At 41.0% G+C, this 15,027-nt stretch overlaps 1 protein-coding gene across 1 annotated transcript in view; it reads right to left on the minus strand.

The window, feature by feature from the left end:
- The window catches only part of Adgrv1 (adhesion G protein-coupled receptor V1), a 520,333-nt gene that overhangs the window by 75,200 nt on the left and 430,106 nt on the right, over positions 1-15,027 (minus strand). The window contains exon 84 of the mRNA XM_055604066.1: positions 6,051-6,208. Coding sequence (XP_055460041.1) covers positions 6,051-6,208 — 158 coding nt within the window. The remainder of the gene's footprint in view (positions 1-6,050; positions 6,209-15,027) is intronic.

Raw genomic sequence — 15,027 nt, forward strand, 5'->3', positions numbered from 1 at the left:
CACCTCTACCCACAGAAGTGAGGAGGAAGCTACTGAGGCTCACAGAGAGCCACTGACCTTCAGAGTCAGGTTCACACAGGTCAACTCTGGGGTCCCCCAAGGCCATGCTGCTAGGCTGCTCCAGGCCCACTCAGGAGGAAAGGTAGAGAAGACTGCTATCTATAGTTCCCAATCCACCCTCTTTCCTACTTGAATGCTGCTTGAAGTTAAGGAATGTCAGAAGCAAAAAAGTTACTCAAAGTGCAAGAGGCAAGGATTCTCATTGATATTATATTCAGTGGGGACAAATACTTGTTGGAGGAAATTGCTCCTTTTGTCTGGCATATATATTCTGTGAAGGAAATGATTTGGAGAACTGTTTGGAGAACGGTGGAAGATTCTAGGCCAAATGCCATGATATAGCCCATTCAGTTATTCAAATATGTCTGGTGCTGGCATCAACTGTATCTGCTCAACTGTTCTAATGCAGGGAAAATGTAATGAAACTCTAAGCTGTCTGAGTTACCTTAAGAGGAAGTATTGCCTTCATCTGTTTAGAACTTGAGTGAGCTGCGCTGGGCCCCCTAGAGAATGCTTAGAGCACACTCCGTCTTCAGCATCCGGTGCCAGGAGGGTTTGAACTGCACCGGCTGCTCCGAGAAAGAGAAGAGAGTGCCCACGTGTGCTGCCTTTAGAGTTAGGTTTCCAGCAGACAGCAAGCACATTTGCTCACACTATAGACTCTCAAATCCTGAATGGGAGTTGTGTACTTACAGTCAGGGTATAGTCTATCGGAAAGCAAAGAAAAGTTACTCAAGATCCAGGTTTCCAAAATACAGACACAGACATGTTCGAAATATTCTTAGTATTTTGATAATACTCTCAATAGGCCACTCAGCTCTTACAAATACATTGCTTTTGTGTTATTTATACTGATTCCAGAAAATTCTGGAGCTTTATCTCAACAGTTGTGTTGTTTCTGGTTTCCCAAATTTCCTTCTTCCATTGATAGATTTATTCTTATACTTTTTAGCCTTGTTTTCATTTTTCCTCTGTTTTTTTATATACTTTCTTTGAGAATTCTCCAGCTTTTGTTTAGAATCTACTCATAAGCTAGCTATCTCCTCTCTGCTGTGTTCACAGTTTATCTCAACATTCATATAGTTAATTTTTTTGGCAGTAACTTTTCCTTGTTATTATTTCAGAAATTATGTTACATTTCTTTCTTTCTCTTTCTTTTCCTTCCTTCCTCCCTCCCTCCCTCCTTTCTTTCTTTCTTTCTTTCTTTCTTTCTTTCTTTCTTTCTTTCTTTCTTTCTTTCTTTCTTTCTTTCTTTCTTTCTTTCTTGTTTAAGTACTCCCATGAGTATGGCATCAGTGACATCAGAAGATGAAGGTACTGAATAAGGTATTTTCGGCAGGGTGCCTAGTCTTAGGACTTAATTCTGCCTTATGAAAACATAGACAATAAATAAACAAACAGATGTGGGTCAGTTATTAAAAGCAAAAAACAAAAACAACCCATATTTGAACACAGGCCAAGTAGGCTTCTGTGATCCCAGCACTTGGGAGGTTGAAACAGAGGAATCATTTGAGTTCAAGACTACCCTGGGCAACACAGTGAGATCCCATCTCAAAAAAAAATAATGGAAGGAAGGAAGGAAGGAAAGAAAGAAAGAAAGAAGGAAGGAAGGAAGGAAGGAAGGAAAGAAAGAAAGAAAGAAAGAAAGAAAGAAAGAAAGAAAGAAAGAAAGAATGAAAGAAAGAACGAACAGCAGACAGGTCTCTGCAGCCAGAGAAATATTTGTGCGGATATGGAAAATATTTGTGTAGATTTGATAGTTGGCTGCAGTCACCTTATGGCCAAGCTTGTCTTCTCCTATACATACCTAAGAGGAATGAAGATACTCATCAGTGCCAAAACTTACACATGTATGTTTACACAATTATTGTTTATATTAACCCCAAAGAGAAAGCAGCCCAAATGTCCCTCAACTGAATGAAAGATTTAATAGAGTCCTTATGGTGAACTGTTGTTTGGCAGTAAGGTGCTGGGTATAATAAAAGGTCTGTGTAATGATGCGGATGAACTTTGAGCACATTATGCTTAGTTAAGAAGCCAGACATGCAAAACCATGTGTTCTAGGATCCTACTGTATGAAACTTTCAGAGCAAACATCAAGACAGAGATGGAGAGGAGACAGGTTCATAGTGCTCAGGAGGGTGGAGAATGGGGACTGAGGACGGCTGAGTGGGAGGTTTCGTATGAACCAAGGGAAATGTTCTAAAGTTAGATTATCGTGCAGTTCCACAACTGTATAAACACATGGACGCTCCACAAACTGGACAACTTAAACAGAGCAGCTTTTATGCTATATAAACTGTATCTCAACAAAGCTTTCCAGGTTAAACAGAGAAAGTGGGGACAGAATTTGCTGAGTGGCTTGCATGGGCTGAATATGCTCTTTACTGCTTCCTACGTTTTAGGGTTTTTAACTAACTCATTATAAATCTTTTACAGACCTCTACATAGGATCAGATTCATGAATTAAATTCATCTTTTGTTACATTTTAAGTTCTGAGCTTGTAGTTTCCTTTCTGGTTCAGATTGCAGTTAATATTGAATAGAAAACATTTGTTCCTTTATTCATTTTATCTTTCTCAACTATCACCATTAGAATGGTTCTGTTGTTGCCTCTTCTAAACACTCCTGAGGCTTTCAGAGACCTCAGGGCATATTTTGGGGTTTTGGTCCTTCTGTTTCCATGGTGTAGCGAGGCAGATACAGTTTCTAACCCTAAAGAGCCTGGCCGTGGGATTTAATGAGATGCAACTGTCTTCTTGGCTTGTATATTCCTTTAAGTCAGAGCTGAAGCTACTGTGGCAACTCCCCGAGCCTCCACCACGAATGATCCATTTCCGAATCTTCCTGCCATGGGTTAGAACCTTATGGGCCCACTTTACCACCAGAGGAGAGGACAGCTTGCAGCCCCATCTTTCTGCTCTCAGAGTGTTAGGGTTTGTCTCTGATCACCATTTCATGCTTCTGCTCTATTTCTAATCCACAGAGGTATACTCATCCTACTTTTAATATTCTTTCGTTACTATGTTATCTTTAGCTACTACCTATATTTGAGTAGAGTAGAAAGGTAAAACACTAATTTACAGTGCCACTTTAATTGGATATTTTAAAGGTCAGTGCAATCCAATTTTAACAAGAAGACTTCAGCAAAGTACTAAATGCTCCTGATTAGAGTAGGAAAAAAAAGTTTTTTTTTTCTCCCTAGAAATTCTGGATTTGCTGTATATGGGGCACATTAAGTACAGTTAAATGAACTATTGAAAAGGTAAATCCAAACATAGCTCTGAGATCCACAGAAGGCAAGGCCAGGAAAAAAAATTAGTGGAATATGGACAAATAGATCAATAAGATAAATCGTTCAACTCTACTTTTATGATGTAGTAGCACCTATTCTTGTGATATTCATAGGGTGCCCATTACTACAATTTTAAGTTTTATAGTTCCTCAAATATTGCTCATTTATTCAATTACATAAGAATACCAACCACGTTGTTGCTATCCAGTGAGTACTCTGCGAGACCTCAGAGGCACAGAAAAGAATCTTGACTATTCCTTGTTCTCAGGGAGTTATTTGTATAAAGTTAACCACACAGAGCTAAACAAGCCACAGACTCATCCGATGACAAGGACTGTCGTAACTACAGAAATGAGGACATTCGAGGAAGGAAGGATTCCGTTTGCAGTGATGCTACAGAGAGGCAATGCCAGAGCTGTACAAGTGTGATGCTGAATGGAGTGAGCCTGGGAGAAGTTAACTTGTGTTCATACAATTTTAAACTGCATTTAACGTTATTCGGGGAGTTAGTGAAGATTCTGGGAGTATGATTAACCACATCTACCTTTCTCAATCATTTAGAAGTCCCCATCCTTACAGGACAAAGGTGGATGTATCAGGTAATTTTAGGAAAAAGTGAGGTTGACAAGGTCAGAATGTAGGATAAATCATAACTAATTTATGGGGCAGCAGTGATTATTGGGTACTCTTGTTGGCTACAGACACCAGACTTTGGTTTTGGGCACCTCAGAGCTGAAGAGCAAAAATAGGCACTTCATAGTTTTGAAGTCTAGCCAACTGAGTTACTGAAATGAAGAAAAAAAGAGACTAGATAAGAAGAGACTGATAAGAAAGATGTAAAGAGCCCAGGCATTAGGCAGTTACTATTCTGACTATATTATCATTAGAATAAGGGAATAGTAGTACCATAAATGTTTTACATTAGGAAGACTTAATAAAGCAATGTTTTTGTATTTCCTTGCAGAGTGGGTCACCTAGTTGAGATACAACTGTGATGTATCTCATGTTCAATGCATGAGAGATCTGTGTTCTGATAACCAGAGTACTGTCTTGGTCCAAGAAGTACGGGGGAGACTTAGGTCTTTAAAGGATTAGCTGCCTCTGCTAGTTCTCCACATTATTAGCATTGATAAAATGGATACATGTGCTGGCTCTATTTCTTCCTTCCTTCCTTCCTTCCTTCCTTCCTTCCTTCCTTCCTTCCTTCCTTCCTTCCTTCCTCTCTCTTTCTCACTCTCACTCTCCTTTATTTTTTCTTCCATTTTTTTTGAGACAGGGTCTCTACATAACCCTGGATGTCCTGGAACTTACTATGTAGACCAGGGTGGCCTTGAACTCAAAGAGATACTTGCCTCTGCCTCCCAAGTGCTAGATTTAAGTCATGTACTAACACTCACAACGCTAGTACCTTGTGACTAACCAAAAGACATTTTATTTAAGGAAAAAAAACCCTTTCCCTTTAAGACATACTGGCCGTTTTACTACAATGAATCACATGTTGAATAAAAACATTCCAGGAATTAAGACAAATTAGGAATTCTACATTGAATATTACCTTTGTGTTGATGAATTTAAGGCTACTCATGACTGCAAATACTTCTCTGTACACCTTATTATGCCAAATGAGAGTGGGAGAAGAGCTGCCAGGCACCTACGGCTGCGGGAGAAGCACCTGGGGTGCGCCTCTCATTTGTCTACCCAGAATGCTTCTGCATCCCAATCCAGTGTAGGCGCAAGAAAGCTTCCTCATGTCACATGCACCTTTTAACTGACTACATCTCCTCAGCAACGCATTAGGTAAGCTTTCAGGGACAACATGGTGCTTGAACTCTGAGAAGTATCTAAAATGTGATTAATTCCCCCTGGCTGGGGAATTAATTTGACAATGAGCTTGTAGAAGCCAAGGAAAGAAAAGATCACTAGCCCATGAGATGCCCCTTTCTAGTTCAAGTCTCATCTCAGTTTCTCGGGTACTCACACAGTGGTTAAGTGACATTTTTCTGTCCTTAGGTATATGGTTATTGTTCTTGGTTAAGGAAATTTCTAGGCAACTCTATTTTAAGTACTACAAAAAGGGAATCCGATCATAAAAACCTGTGCTGAGCATGATTCAAAGGGAAAAATGAGGCACGGTGAAAGCCAGTTTGGACTGGAAAAATCTGCACCGTTAACCAGACATGTGCAGCCACTTATGAGGCTCTCTGATTACACATGCGTTAAAATGTCTGTCAGCACGACCAGAACGAAGGCCACATGCAAAATGCAGTGCTCCAGAGCCCCACAGAGCCTTGCGTGACACTGAGGTCTCAGAATCCGCAGGAAGTGAAATGAGTTCACTGGCTGAATGCAGGTTGTTATTGCTTAAGTTGGGGAAAGCCTGGGAAGCTGTTCCCGAAGCCGGTGACTCACTGGCCTGGACAGTAACACCTTCAGGGAAACTGGAAACAGCAGCAAAATCCACTGGCCTGAGGGAAGAGAGCTGCCAGGAAGTTCCAAGCAGCAGACACCAGAAAACGTAGCTTAGTTCAAGGCTGAACTAAGCGCTGAAAGCTGCGCCTAGTTTCATCCCTTTATTTCACGTAGAAAAAAAAAATTTAAGCAAAACAACAAAAACACCAAACCCCAAGAAACCACCATGGCATTTCCCCTTGGAGGAGTTCCCATCTCTAAAATGCAAAAATAATTCCTTCCTAACCTGCTGCGTTTGTTCGTCCTCTGAAGATGTCATCGTAACCTTTCCACTGCGGCTTCAGCTGGTACGCATGAATGAACACCACAAACACCACCACGAGGCACGTTAGAGGGACGAGAGCAGCCGTGAACAGAGCAGCATAGATGTTTGGGATGAAGCATCTGAAAAGAGGAGGAAAGCAGAAACTCAGAGGCACATCAAAATCGTGTGTGTGTGTGTGTGTGTATTTCCATACTTTTTCCTTTCACCATTTTTTATTTGTATCTAGATGCTGAGGAAAGTAAATTTTGTCATACTGAACTAAAGCTGTCATAGAGAAGAGGGCACGCAGGTCTATCTACATACACTTCATCCAGGAGGTTCTGTGGTGAGTTCATCTCTTAGAAAAAAGAGAAAGTTTATAAATAAGTTTGCCAAAATGAACCTGACATTTGCATCCTATTTACTCCACAGATTCAGAGTACATGTACACCATTTTAAAGGGCAGAGAGTCAATTACCTGGACTTCAGAAGCCGAGTCATATGGAAGTCTATCACTGCATCTTGAATATCAGACTTTAGGAATATTTAGCCTTTGTATGCCTTCATTTTTCTTTAAAACAAAAATTACAATGGCCTCCACAATAGAAATCAGTTATGAAAGTTTACTGAATTAGTTTACTAACCACCTAGAAAGTTTTACTTAAACTACTATTTCTAGACTTAGGAAACAACATGTCTGCGTCTTGCTTTCACTAGGTCCATCTTCCTAAACATCCTCTGAGGAGTATGCTGGGATATGAAGGCTGGGGGATGGGGAGGTGGCTCAGTTGGAAAGACACTTTTTGAGAAAGCATGAGAACCTATCTGTGATCCTCACACACACATAAAGGCTAGGTGTGGTGCCGTGTCTTATAATCCCAGCCCTGGAGAGGAGGAGGGCTTGATGGCCAGCCTAGTCTAATTGCCAAGCTACAAGCCAACAAGAGACCCTGTGTCAAAAAAGAAGACAGACAGGTCTGGAGGAACAACATTCAAGATTAGCTACTGGTCTCCACATGTGTACCCATACATACAAGCACGTGTACATGCACACAACATGCACACACACTCCCCAAATACCAAAATTGGAGGTTTTTCTACTTTGGCATTGACACTATCTTGGTTTTGCTCTGCCCCAGTTTCCTTTAAGATGAAAACTTTTCATCTTGGAGGGAAAGTTCTTGAGACATTCAGAGTGTATATCTCTTATTTTTCCCAACTTCTTTTTTTTGATGCATAATATCTATAAGCTTACATTATGTTATAGGCATAGTAAACTTTGAAGAAAAGTCAAGGAAATATGTTTAGAAAAAAAAATCTCAAAATATCATGTACCAATGAGTATATGTGGAACACAAATTGGACTTCGTATATTTGGGGGAAGGCACAAAGGTAGGAGGGTGGACCTGGGAGGAATGAGGAGCCAGTGTGATCACAGTGCATTGTATGATGTTCCCAAATAGTCAATAAAAATATGTTGGAAAAACAAACAAAAATAGAAAATCTAGGTAGTTAGGCAAACACTCATTCTTGCAACTGGGAAAACAGTGTCTCTACCAAAGTTTAAGTGAAGAAGCTGGAGAAATGGTTCAACAGTTGGGAGAGTGTACCGTGCTACAGAGGACCCAATTTTGGTTCCTAGCTTCCTCACTGACTGCTCACAACTGTACACTAGCTCCAGAGGATCCACTGTCCTCTTCTGAGATCATCTAATGTCTACAGACACCTACACTCCTCTCTCTCTCTCTCTCGACACAAGCTAGAGTTATGTAAGAAGAGGAACCTCAAAAGAAAATAACTCCATCAGATTGCCTGTAGGCACATTTCTAGGGTGTTTTCTTGATTAACAACTGAGTGGGTTGTGCCACCCCTAAGCAGGTAATTGTGGGTTGTAGAAGAAAGCAGGCTGAGCATCCTCGGGAGCAAGACAGTAGGGTGGTTCTTCTGTGGGCTCTGGTTCAGTTGCTGCATCCATATTCCTGCCTTGAGTTCTTTCCTGACTTTCATTCATGAAGGGCCCCAACCTGTAAGGTGAAATAAACCCCTTCCTCCCCAAGTTGCTTTTGCTCATGGTATTTTTATTATAGCAGTAAAAACAAACTAAGATACCCTCCAACACATACAGGCATACATACACATATATAATTAAAATAAAAAATAAATTTTTAAATAAATAAATAATAATAGAGGTTAAACTAAATTATATTGTTAATCACCTTACTCCAATGAACATGAACCAGTAAATGGATATAAACAAGATACATGTTAAGATATGCTTCAACACATTCTTCATTCACAAAAGAATGTCAGAATGATGAATTTCCTTGTTTTCAGATTTAATTGGGATGACACAAAGCCAAAATCCTCTGTGCCTAGCTTTAGACCTATGGTTAAATAGAACAAGCAAACATTAATGGCTTGACACTAACATGTTTCTGTATTAAAAGCAGTGCTGTTATTGTCTTTTTGTTTTTTAAAATGGGTCTCCAACAACAAGCTGCTGTCTTTCACCTCAATGACAGCGCACAGGTGTAGACTTCACGTACCGACGGAGGACACCATACACGTGGGTTTCACTGCTGTAGCTCTTACTTGAAAATTGTCATCACAGTCCAGTTTAGGATTAATTATTGCATCTGTTGTGGTTTGAGTTAGGTGTATAAGCATAAGCATCCAGGAATGCCGTGACACTGGTAGATGGAGGATGCGGTCCAACACCCACCCTCCCCAGCAGCAGTCAATAGTCAGGTTCAGCCCTTTCTGCAGAATTTCCTAACCTTTGGAAGCTGAGCCCTAGATAACAACCAAGATCTTGGTTCATTGGTCCACAGGCAAAGTGGACTCCAGAAGGCCAGAGGTGACTGAGCATGTCTACAGCACATCCCAGGAGGAGAACAGACACCATCAAGTGCCACTGTTCTTAGACATCTCCTGTGTGGGTCTCCGTGCTTGTGTAACTTCAGTCTTAACGTTCTCCTTTTCTGTTTCTTCAGAGTCACACATGGCCTGTCATGAATGGTAGGGCCCTGAGGGTGCCCCACATTGGTCATGCACACACTCAGTGCGGGCCTGACATCTGACCGGCAACTCCTGCTGCTGTTTGCTCTAGCTGTGGCCTACAGTATGTCAAGACCCTTCCCTTTGCAAACATTTGTCCACTGTGGCAATACCCACCTCCCTCCAAGAAAAACAAGGACTTACCTCGTGAACTGCTGACTAGGGAATCCGGCAGTATTTCCGACTCACAAACATGCACAAATGAATCAGGGTGAAGGAGACACCCCCATACATACACAATGGGGGTCCCCCTAGACTCTGGGTTAGGCACAAACTATACCCAGACTACAGCTACAGAGACATCTTTATTAACAGCAGCCAATGACCTTGCAAGCGTAATTTTTAAGAAGAGAAAAGGGGGAGGGCTGTTTTAGAATGGGCTATGATGTGGTGGTATATTTGACTAGAAATGTTAACTTGCTGAGCCAAAGGGGGCTTTTGATTGTTGGACTTCAATAGTTTGATAGCTGGACCTTGGTAGTCATCCTCAGGAGGAAGGATTGGCCAAATAAGGGAACAGACTTTGGTGCGTAGCCATACATGTAATCTAATGGTTTTCACAAGGCAGAGGGAATGAGAGAGAAGGGCAAGGCTTGCCAGAGCCATGTTTGGCATGCTTGACATGGGCAGAGTCCCTTCAAGGACTGTGAGGTAAATCCCACATGCAGGTGGCAGGCAAGGCGTCCTGCTCATGTGATTCAGCCGTTGGGAAGAGTCTGGAGGAGGCTAAGTCACTGCATATTCCAAACTGTAACAGTCTTAATTTCTTGTCTTAAAATCTTATTTAACTGAAAAAAAATAAGCATGATTCTATTTTTCTAGCATTATATTATGAGTAGTATTTTACTGGGGTATAAGGAAAGTTATAACATATATTTTAAAAGGGCCAAAGACAAATGAACTCTATTGTATGCTTTCAAAATCTAGTCTTGCCAACCAGAATTTCTTCTCCTCCAGCAAAATAAAAACTAAATCGTGGTAGCTCTGAGCACTTGGTCACATGAAAGTGATAGGAGGCAGTAGGAAACTTGTGAGTACCATGGCAGAAGATTCTTTGACCTAAGTTAGGAACAAATTCTGGAAAAGACGGAAAGGAAGGCTAGGGAGACCAAGAGCTGTGCACATCAGGGCAGCTGACTAATATGCCGGCAGCCATGGCTTAAGAGCGCTGGCAGAATCTAAGAAATCAGATGAAGGCCATGTTGGCTCCCTTTCATAAAAAAGAATTAGCAAAGCATTTTTTTTTTTTTTTAATTCTCAGCTCACCAGCTTCAAAGGACTCTGGTGTCCCTCCCTCTTGGGACATTGGACACTTTTCTATGTTTTAGGATTTTACAATCACTTAACTGTTTTTGGTATTCCCTTTTAAACTTTCATAGTTTTTCCCCATCTTATTATTAGACAGTGCTAGTGTTTCTTGTCAGGACTCCATTCTTTCCTCTATTTTTAACCGGATGAAACAAGTAAATGCATCCAGTTATTTTCAGATTTTCCTCTTCCATGTTCCCCCTCAGCATTCACTAAGCCTGAGATCACTTTCTAGTTTCTTGAGGTTGTCACCTCCACCAGCAGCTCTGTATGCTCTCTAAAGTGTTTTCGCCTGTGCCACCTAACTCAGTTTTACAAAGTGTGTGTTGCGTGGGTTCTCGCTTTCTTTCCTTCTGCATGAAGCCAGCTGCAGCAGGGGCTCAGAAGCAGTAGCGTCTCACAGAGACACACTGCTGAGAGTCACTGTCTTTCCTGGGAGGGATACAGGGGAGGCATTATACTTAAGATTGTGGTCTGAGCTCACTTAAATTATATTTTAAAGAACAAGCTGACCCCGGCCAGCTGGGAGACTTGAAGACATCCAGCTGGCTGACATCTGAGTCATAGCTGGGTCACGTAGGTAATGAGACACAGTGTAGGAACTATAAGAGTAATAAGTGTCTGTTTGCAAAGCCTGCATGTCAGTGACGCTCGTTGGCTCCTGTGCCATTCTCCTCGGGTAGCTCTCTTTAGCACATCTTAAGAGATGGCATCGATAGCAAAAGGCACACTCATCTCCACCACCCTGTCTTTCTGAAAACATCAAATTTATACCGAAGCTGTACTGTATTTGGAAATTAATAGGAATGACCTGTCTACTTTATTCTGAAAATATATGGAAGGTATAACCAATCCAGAATAAAAGATATTCAGTATTCCGTAAGGATAAATATCCTTACTGACAACTTTTCTGCTTTGTATGGAAAATGAAGTATACCTGTTCACTAGCTTTATCAGGCCAAGAGTAAAGATGTTATCCATCACGTAGATGCACTGTACTTGTAAATAAAATCTAGGTCAACACTTACATTCTGAACATTTCTCTGTATTTATGACCAACATACTTTCTTTCCAAAGATGATGCTCTAATTTTGCATACATTTTTATTCACCTGTGGATTTATGTATGTAGGAATGAATATTTTATGTGGATGTTCCCATTTCCCAGATCACCAGAAATGACAGGAGAAAAGGATAAATAATAAAAACACTATAAACACATTACCTATTTATTTTATTCTGTTTCTAACCCTAGAAAGTCAAATAAGTTTATGAAGCCTCAGAGTTAGGGAAAGCGGTTTAGATTTAAGTAGCTGTAAGGCAAGAAAATATATTACTTAAGCTTTCTATTGTAAAACATACAGTAATTTTCATAATCAATTTAATTCTAATATGCATTTTACTTAATGTTGAAACTTGTTTATTCTGGGTGCTTTTGCTTGTTTGATTTTATGTTTCAGATGTCTGAGATAGGATCTCTCTATGAAGCTTTGACTGGCCTTGAACTCACTATGCAGACCACCCTGGCCTTGAATTCACAGAGACCCATCTGCTGTGCCTCCTGCGTGATGGGATTAAGTCTTGAATCACCATGTTTGGCCCCTGGGACCCTGGGATTTCTTTGAGACAGAATCTGATTCTGAACCAGACGAGTTTGCTTCTCAGTCTGTACATCAAGCTGTTTTCTCTGTGTGATCCCCCTGCTTCCACCTCCTCGGTGCCGCAATTACGTGTGCATACCCCCACAGCTTGCATAAAGTTTAACCTTTAAACCAAGACAATCTTAGGATTAAATTGCAGGAAATCCTTACAAAGTGAAATTGATCATTGGGCTAGTTCATGGATTTAAGAGGACAGAGGACAGCTAAGTACAGTATCTTCCTAAACTGAAATAATTGTACAATTGAGGTTATTTTAAATGTTAGTTAGCCACTAGCATTGACACTAGTCATTCTCTATGCACGATAGGATATTGTATCAATACATGAATTAGGCACAAAACAGCATAATATTCTAACTAGCTTTATTGAATATATGAGGGAAATGTCACCCAAATTATGAAAGTTCAAATTGTGTGTAGCATTAATAGATTCACTATCACCTGTTCATTCTGAAAATTAGATACAAACTATAGTAAACACAGTGGTAAATACACCCACATCACATTTAAGGACAGGAACCACTTTTAAAAATGTTTCACGGAGAGCTTCGTATAGCTAGACCCTTATTTGTGTCCTAGCACTTAAAGGCATTCACCTAAAAGCACGTGGAGAGAATTCTGTATTTCTTGTATGCTCAGCTCAATAAAAGTCCAACCAATAGATCAGTATCAACTACATACTATGTATACTGCTGCCAATGGAAGATCCTATAAAGCTGGCTACAGTAGAGTCCACCAAGGGGTCATAACCTCAACACATGCACAGTGCTTCCGAACCTAGTCTCTTCCAGCAGGAGCATCAGCACCAACTGGAAACTTGTGAAACATGCCAACTCTCGGACCACACACAGCTCCAGATCCTGTGTTTTCACAGGATCCCCAGGTATCTTTTTCCCTTTCTTTCTTCTCTCTTTACATGTGTCTTTAGAGATAGACATGGATCTAAATATAAAATAAATGTTTGAGGAGTATTTTGTTAGCCACTCCTGGGACATGAAGTAGTTTCATATCATAAAAAAAATTAATCACCATCTCTTTTTGACAGAGCAGTCAAGGGACCGCGTAATCCCATGGGTTTTTGAGCTATGATGCCTCTAACATCCTGAAGAACTCAGAATAAAGCAGCAGGAAGAAGGGAAGCAGAGACTGAAGAGGCTGAAGAGGCTGAGAAATGCAGGCTGGGTATTCAGACCGCAGGAAGAGTGAACATTGAATTGTGACCACATGAGAGAGCCAGAGTAGTGGGATGGGAAGGGCAGGGCTGCTGGGGCCCACTGCACAAGAAAGCAACACTCATCTTCCCCACAGCTTCTGAGGGTGGTTCTCCGTCTGTGAGAAAGGTGGGAGAGTATGTGAGTGAGGGGAGAACTGATATCTCTAACAACCCAGAAGTGAGAAACCTATTTAGGAGACAGAACACAGCCTTGATTTCAGGGACTAGTTCCAGGCTGCTAGATTTTTATTTTTCTTTTTTAGAACATTCATATGAATGCCTAGGTTAAAATTCTTTAACCACATCCCTCCTTATACATTTTAACTCATGTTGGTGAATTTTATAAGTAACACAATGACCACATTAATCCATATCCAGGGAGTAAGCAGTAAAGAAAGGGGGAGAAAATGTCACTTTGTGCTGGTTTGTTTGGAGAGGGTCTCACTCTGTAGAGCAGGCCTCCTGTGACCTTACGGCGATCCCCTTGCCTCAGTCATATACAAAGAGTTAGACAGGAGCCTCCATACCAACCTCATATAACATGTCTTTGAGAGACATCACTCTTGCTGGAAGGAGCAGGGATGCATGTGCCTTTAATCCCAGCACTTGGAAGTCTTAGGAAGGAGGCCCGTGAGTGTGAAGCTGCCTGGACTGCCATGACAGTCTCACTCAAAACAACATAAAATATAAGTAAGCAAATGAAATACAACACAAAATGCATGGCTCTTGACTCAGCCGTTCTCCATCTGTGGGCTGCGACTGCTTTTGGGGGTGTATATGTCAAATCCCTTTCACGGGAGTCTCCCTAGACCATCAGAAAACACAGATATTTGCATTGTAATTTATAACAGTAGCAAAATTACAGTTATGAAGAACAGCAAAGATAATCTCATGTTTGGGGTCACCACAACCTGAGGAACTGCATTAGGAAGGTTGAGAACTAGTGCTCTTGATGCTGCAGAGGCACCGCAGGACCTTGCCTGCCTTTGCTCTGCGGCTGGTGGTGTTAGCTGCATTGACAACCACCCCAGAAAGAAGCCGGAGGACACAGCTCATTCTTAAATGCATATAATGCACTCATGTTTGTAGGCTGTGGAAAGATCAAGGAAAGAAAGATAGGGATGTATGTAATAGCAGTGCCCACATCAGTCTCAATAAGAAAAGCAAAATTGATATGTACCTATGGTTACACAGATGGGTGATAAACTTGAAGCATTAACAGGTGAGAAGTAAATGAAAGTGTGAAAACCATTAGCTCCAAAAGGCTTTTCTCCAGGCATTCAGACTTGAGCAAACTGTCCCCTGAATAGGACGATACTGTACAAATCAACTGGACAGAGCTTGCCAGCTTCCCTCCAGTGAATCAGGCCCCTTGAGAACTTCATCAAGAAAAAGGTCAAGCTGACTTATTCTTTGCATGTTCTAATGCTCTATGTTCTTTCATAAAACCAAACAATTTGGCACTGGAAAATGTCATTGTCCTGGAACATTCAAAGGAGCCCTGTTGTTACCTCTTCGTACCAAGCTCCGGGATGATCACGGTACTTTCTTGTGCCTCTTAATGATAAAATGACACATGTCTTTATAACTCTGTGAAAAAGATTTACAGAGGTGACTGTGAAACTACAGCACTAATGTAAAAATATCTACCTAGCTCTGTCATCTATCTATCTATCTATCTATCTATCTATCTATCTATCTATCTATCTATCTATCTATCTA

This window comes from Psammomys obesus, unplaced genomic scaffold (genome assembly GCF_907164565.1).
Source record: "Psammomys obesus unplaced genomic scaffold, mPsaObe1.curated_primary_1811, whole genome shotgun sequence".
Lineage (NCBI taxonomy): Eukaryota > Metazoa > Chordata > Mammalia > Rodentia > Muridae > Psammomys > Psammomys obesus.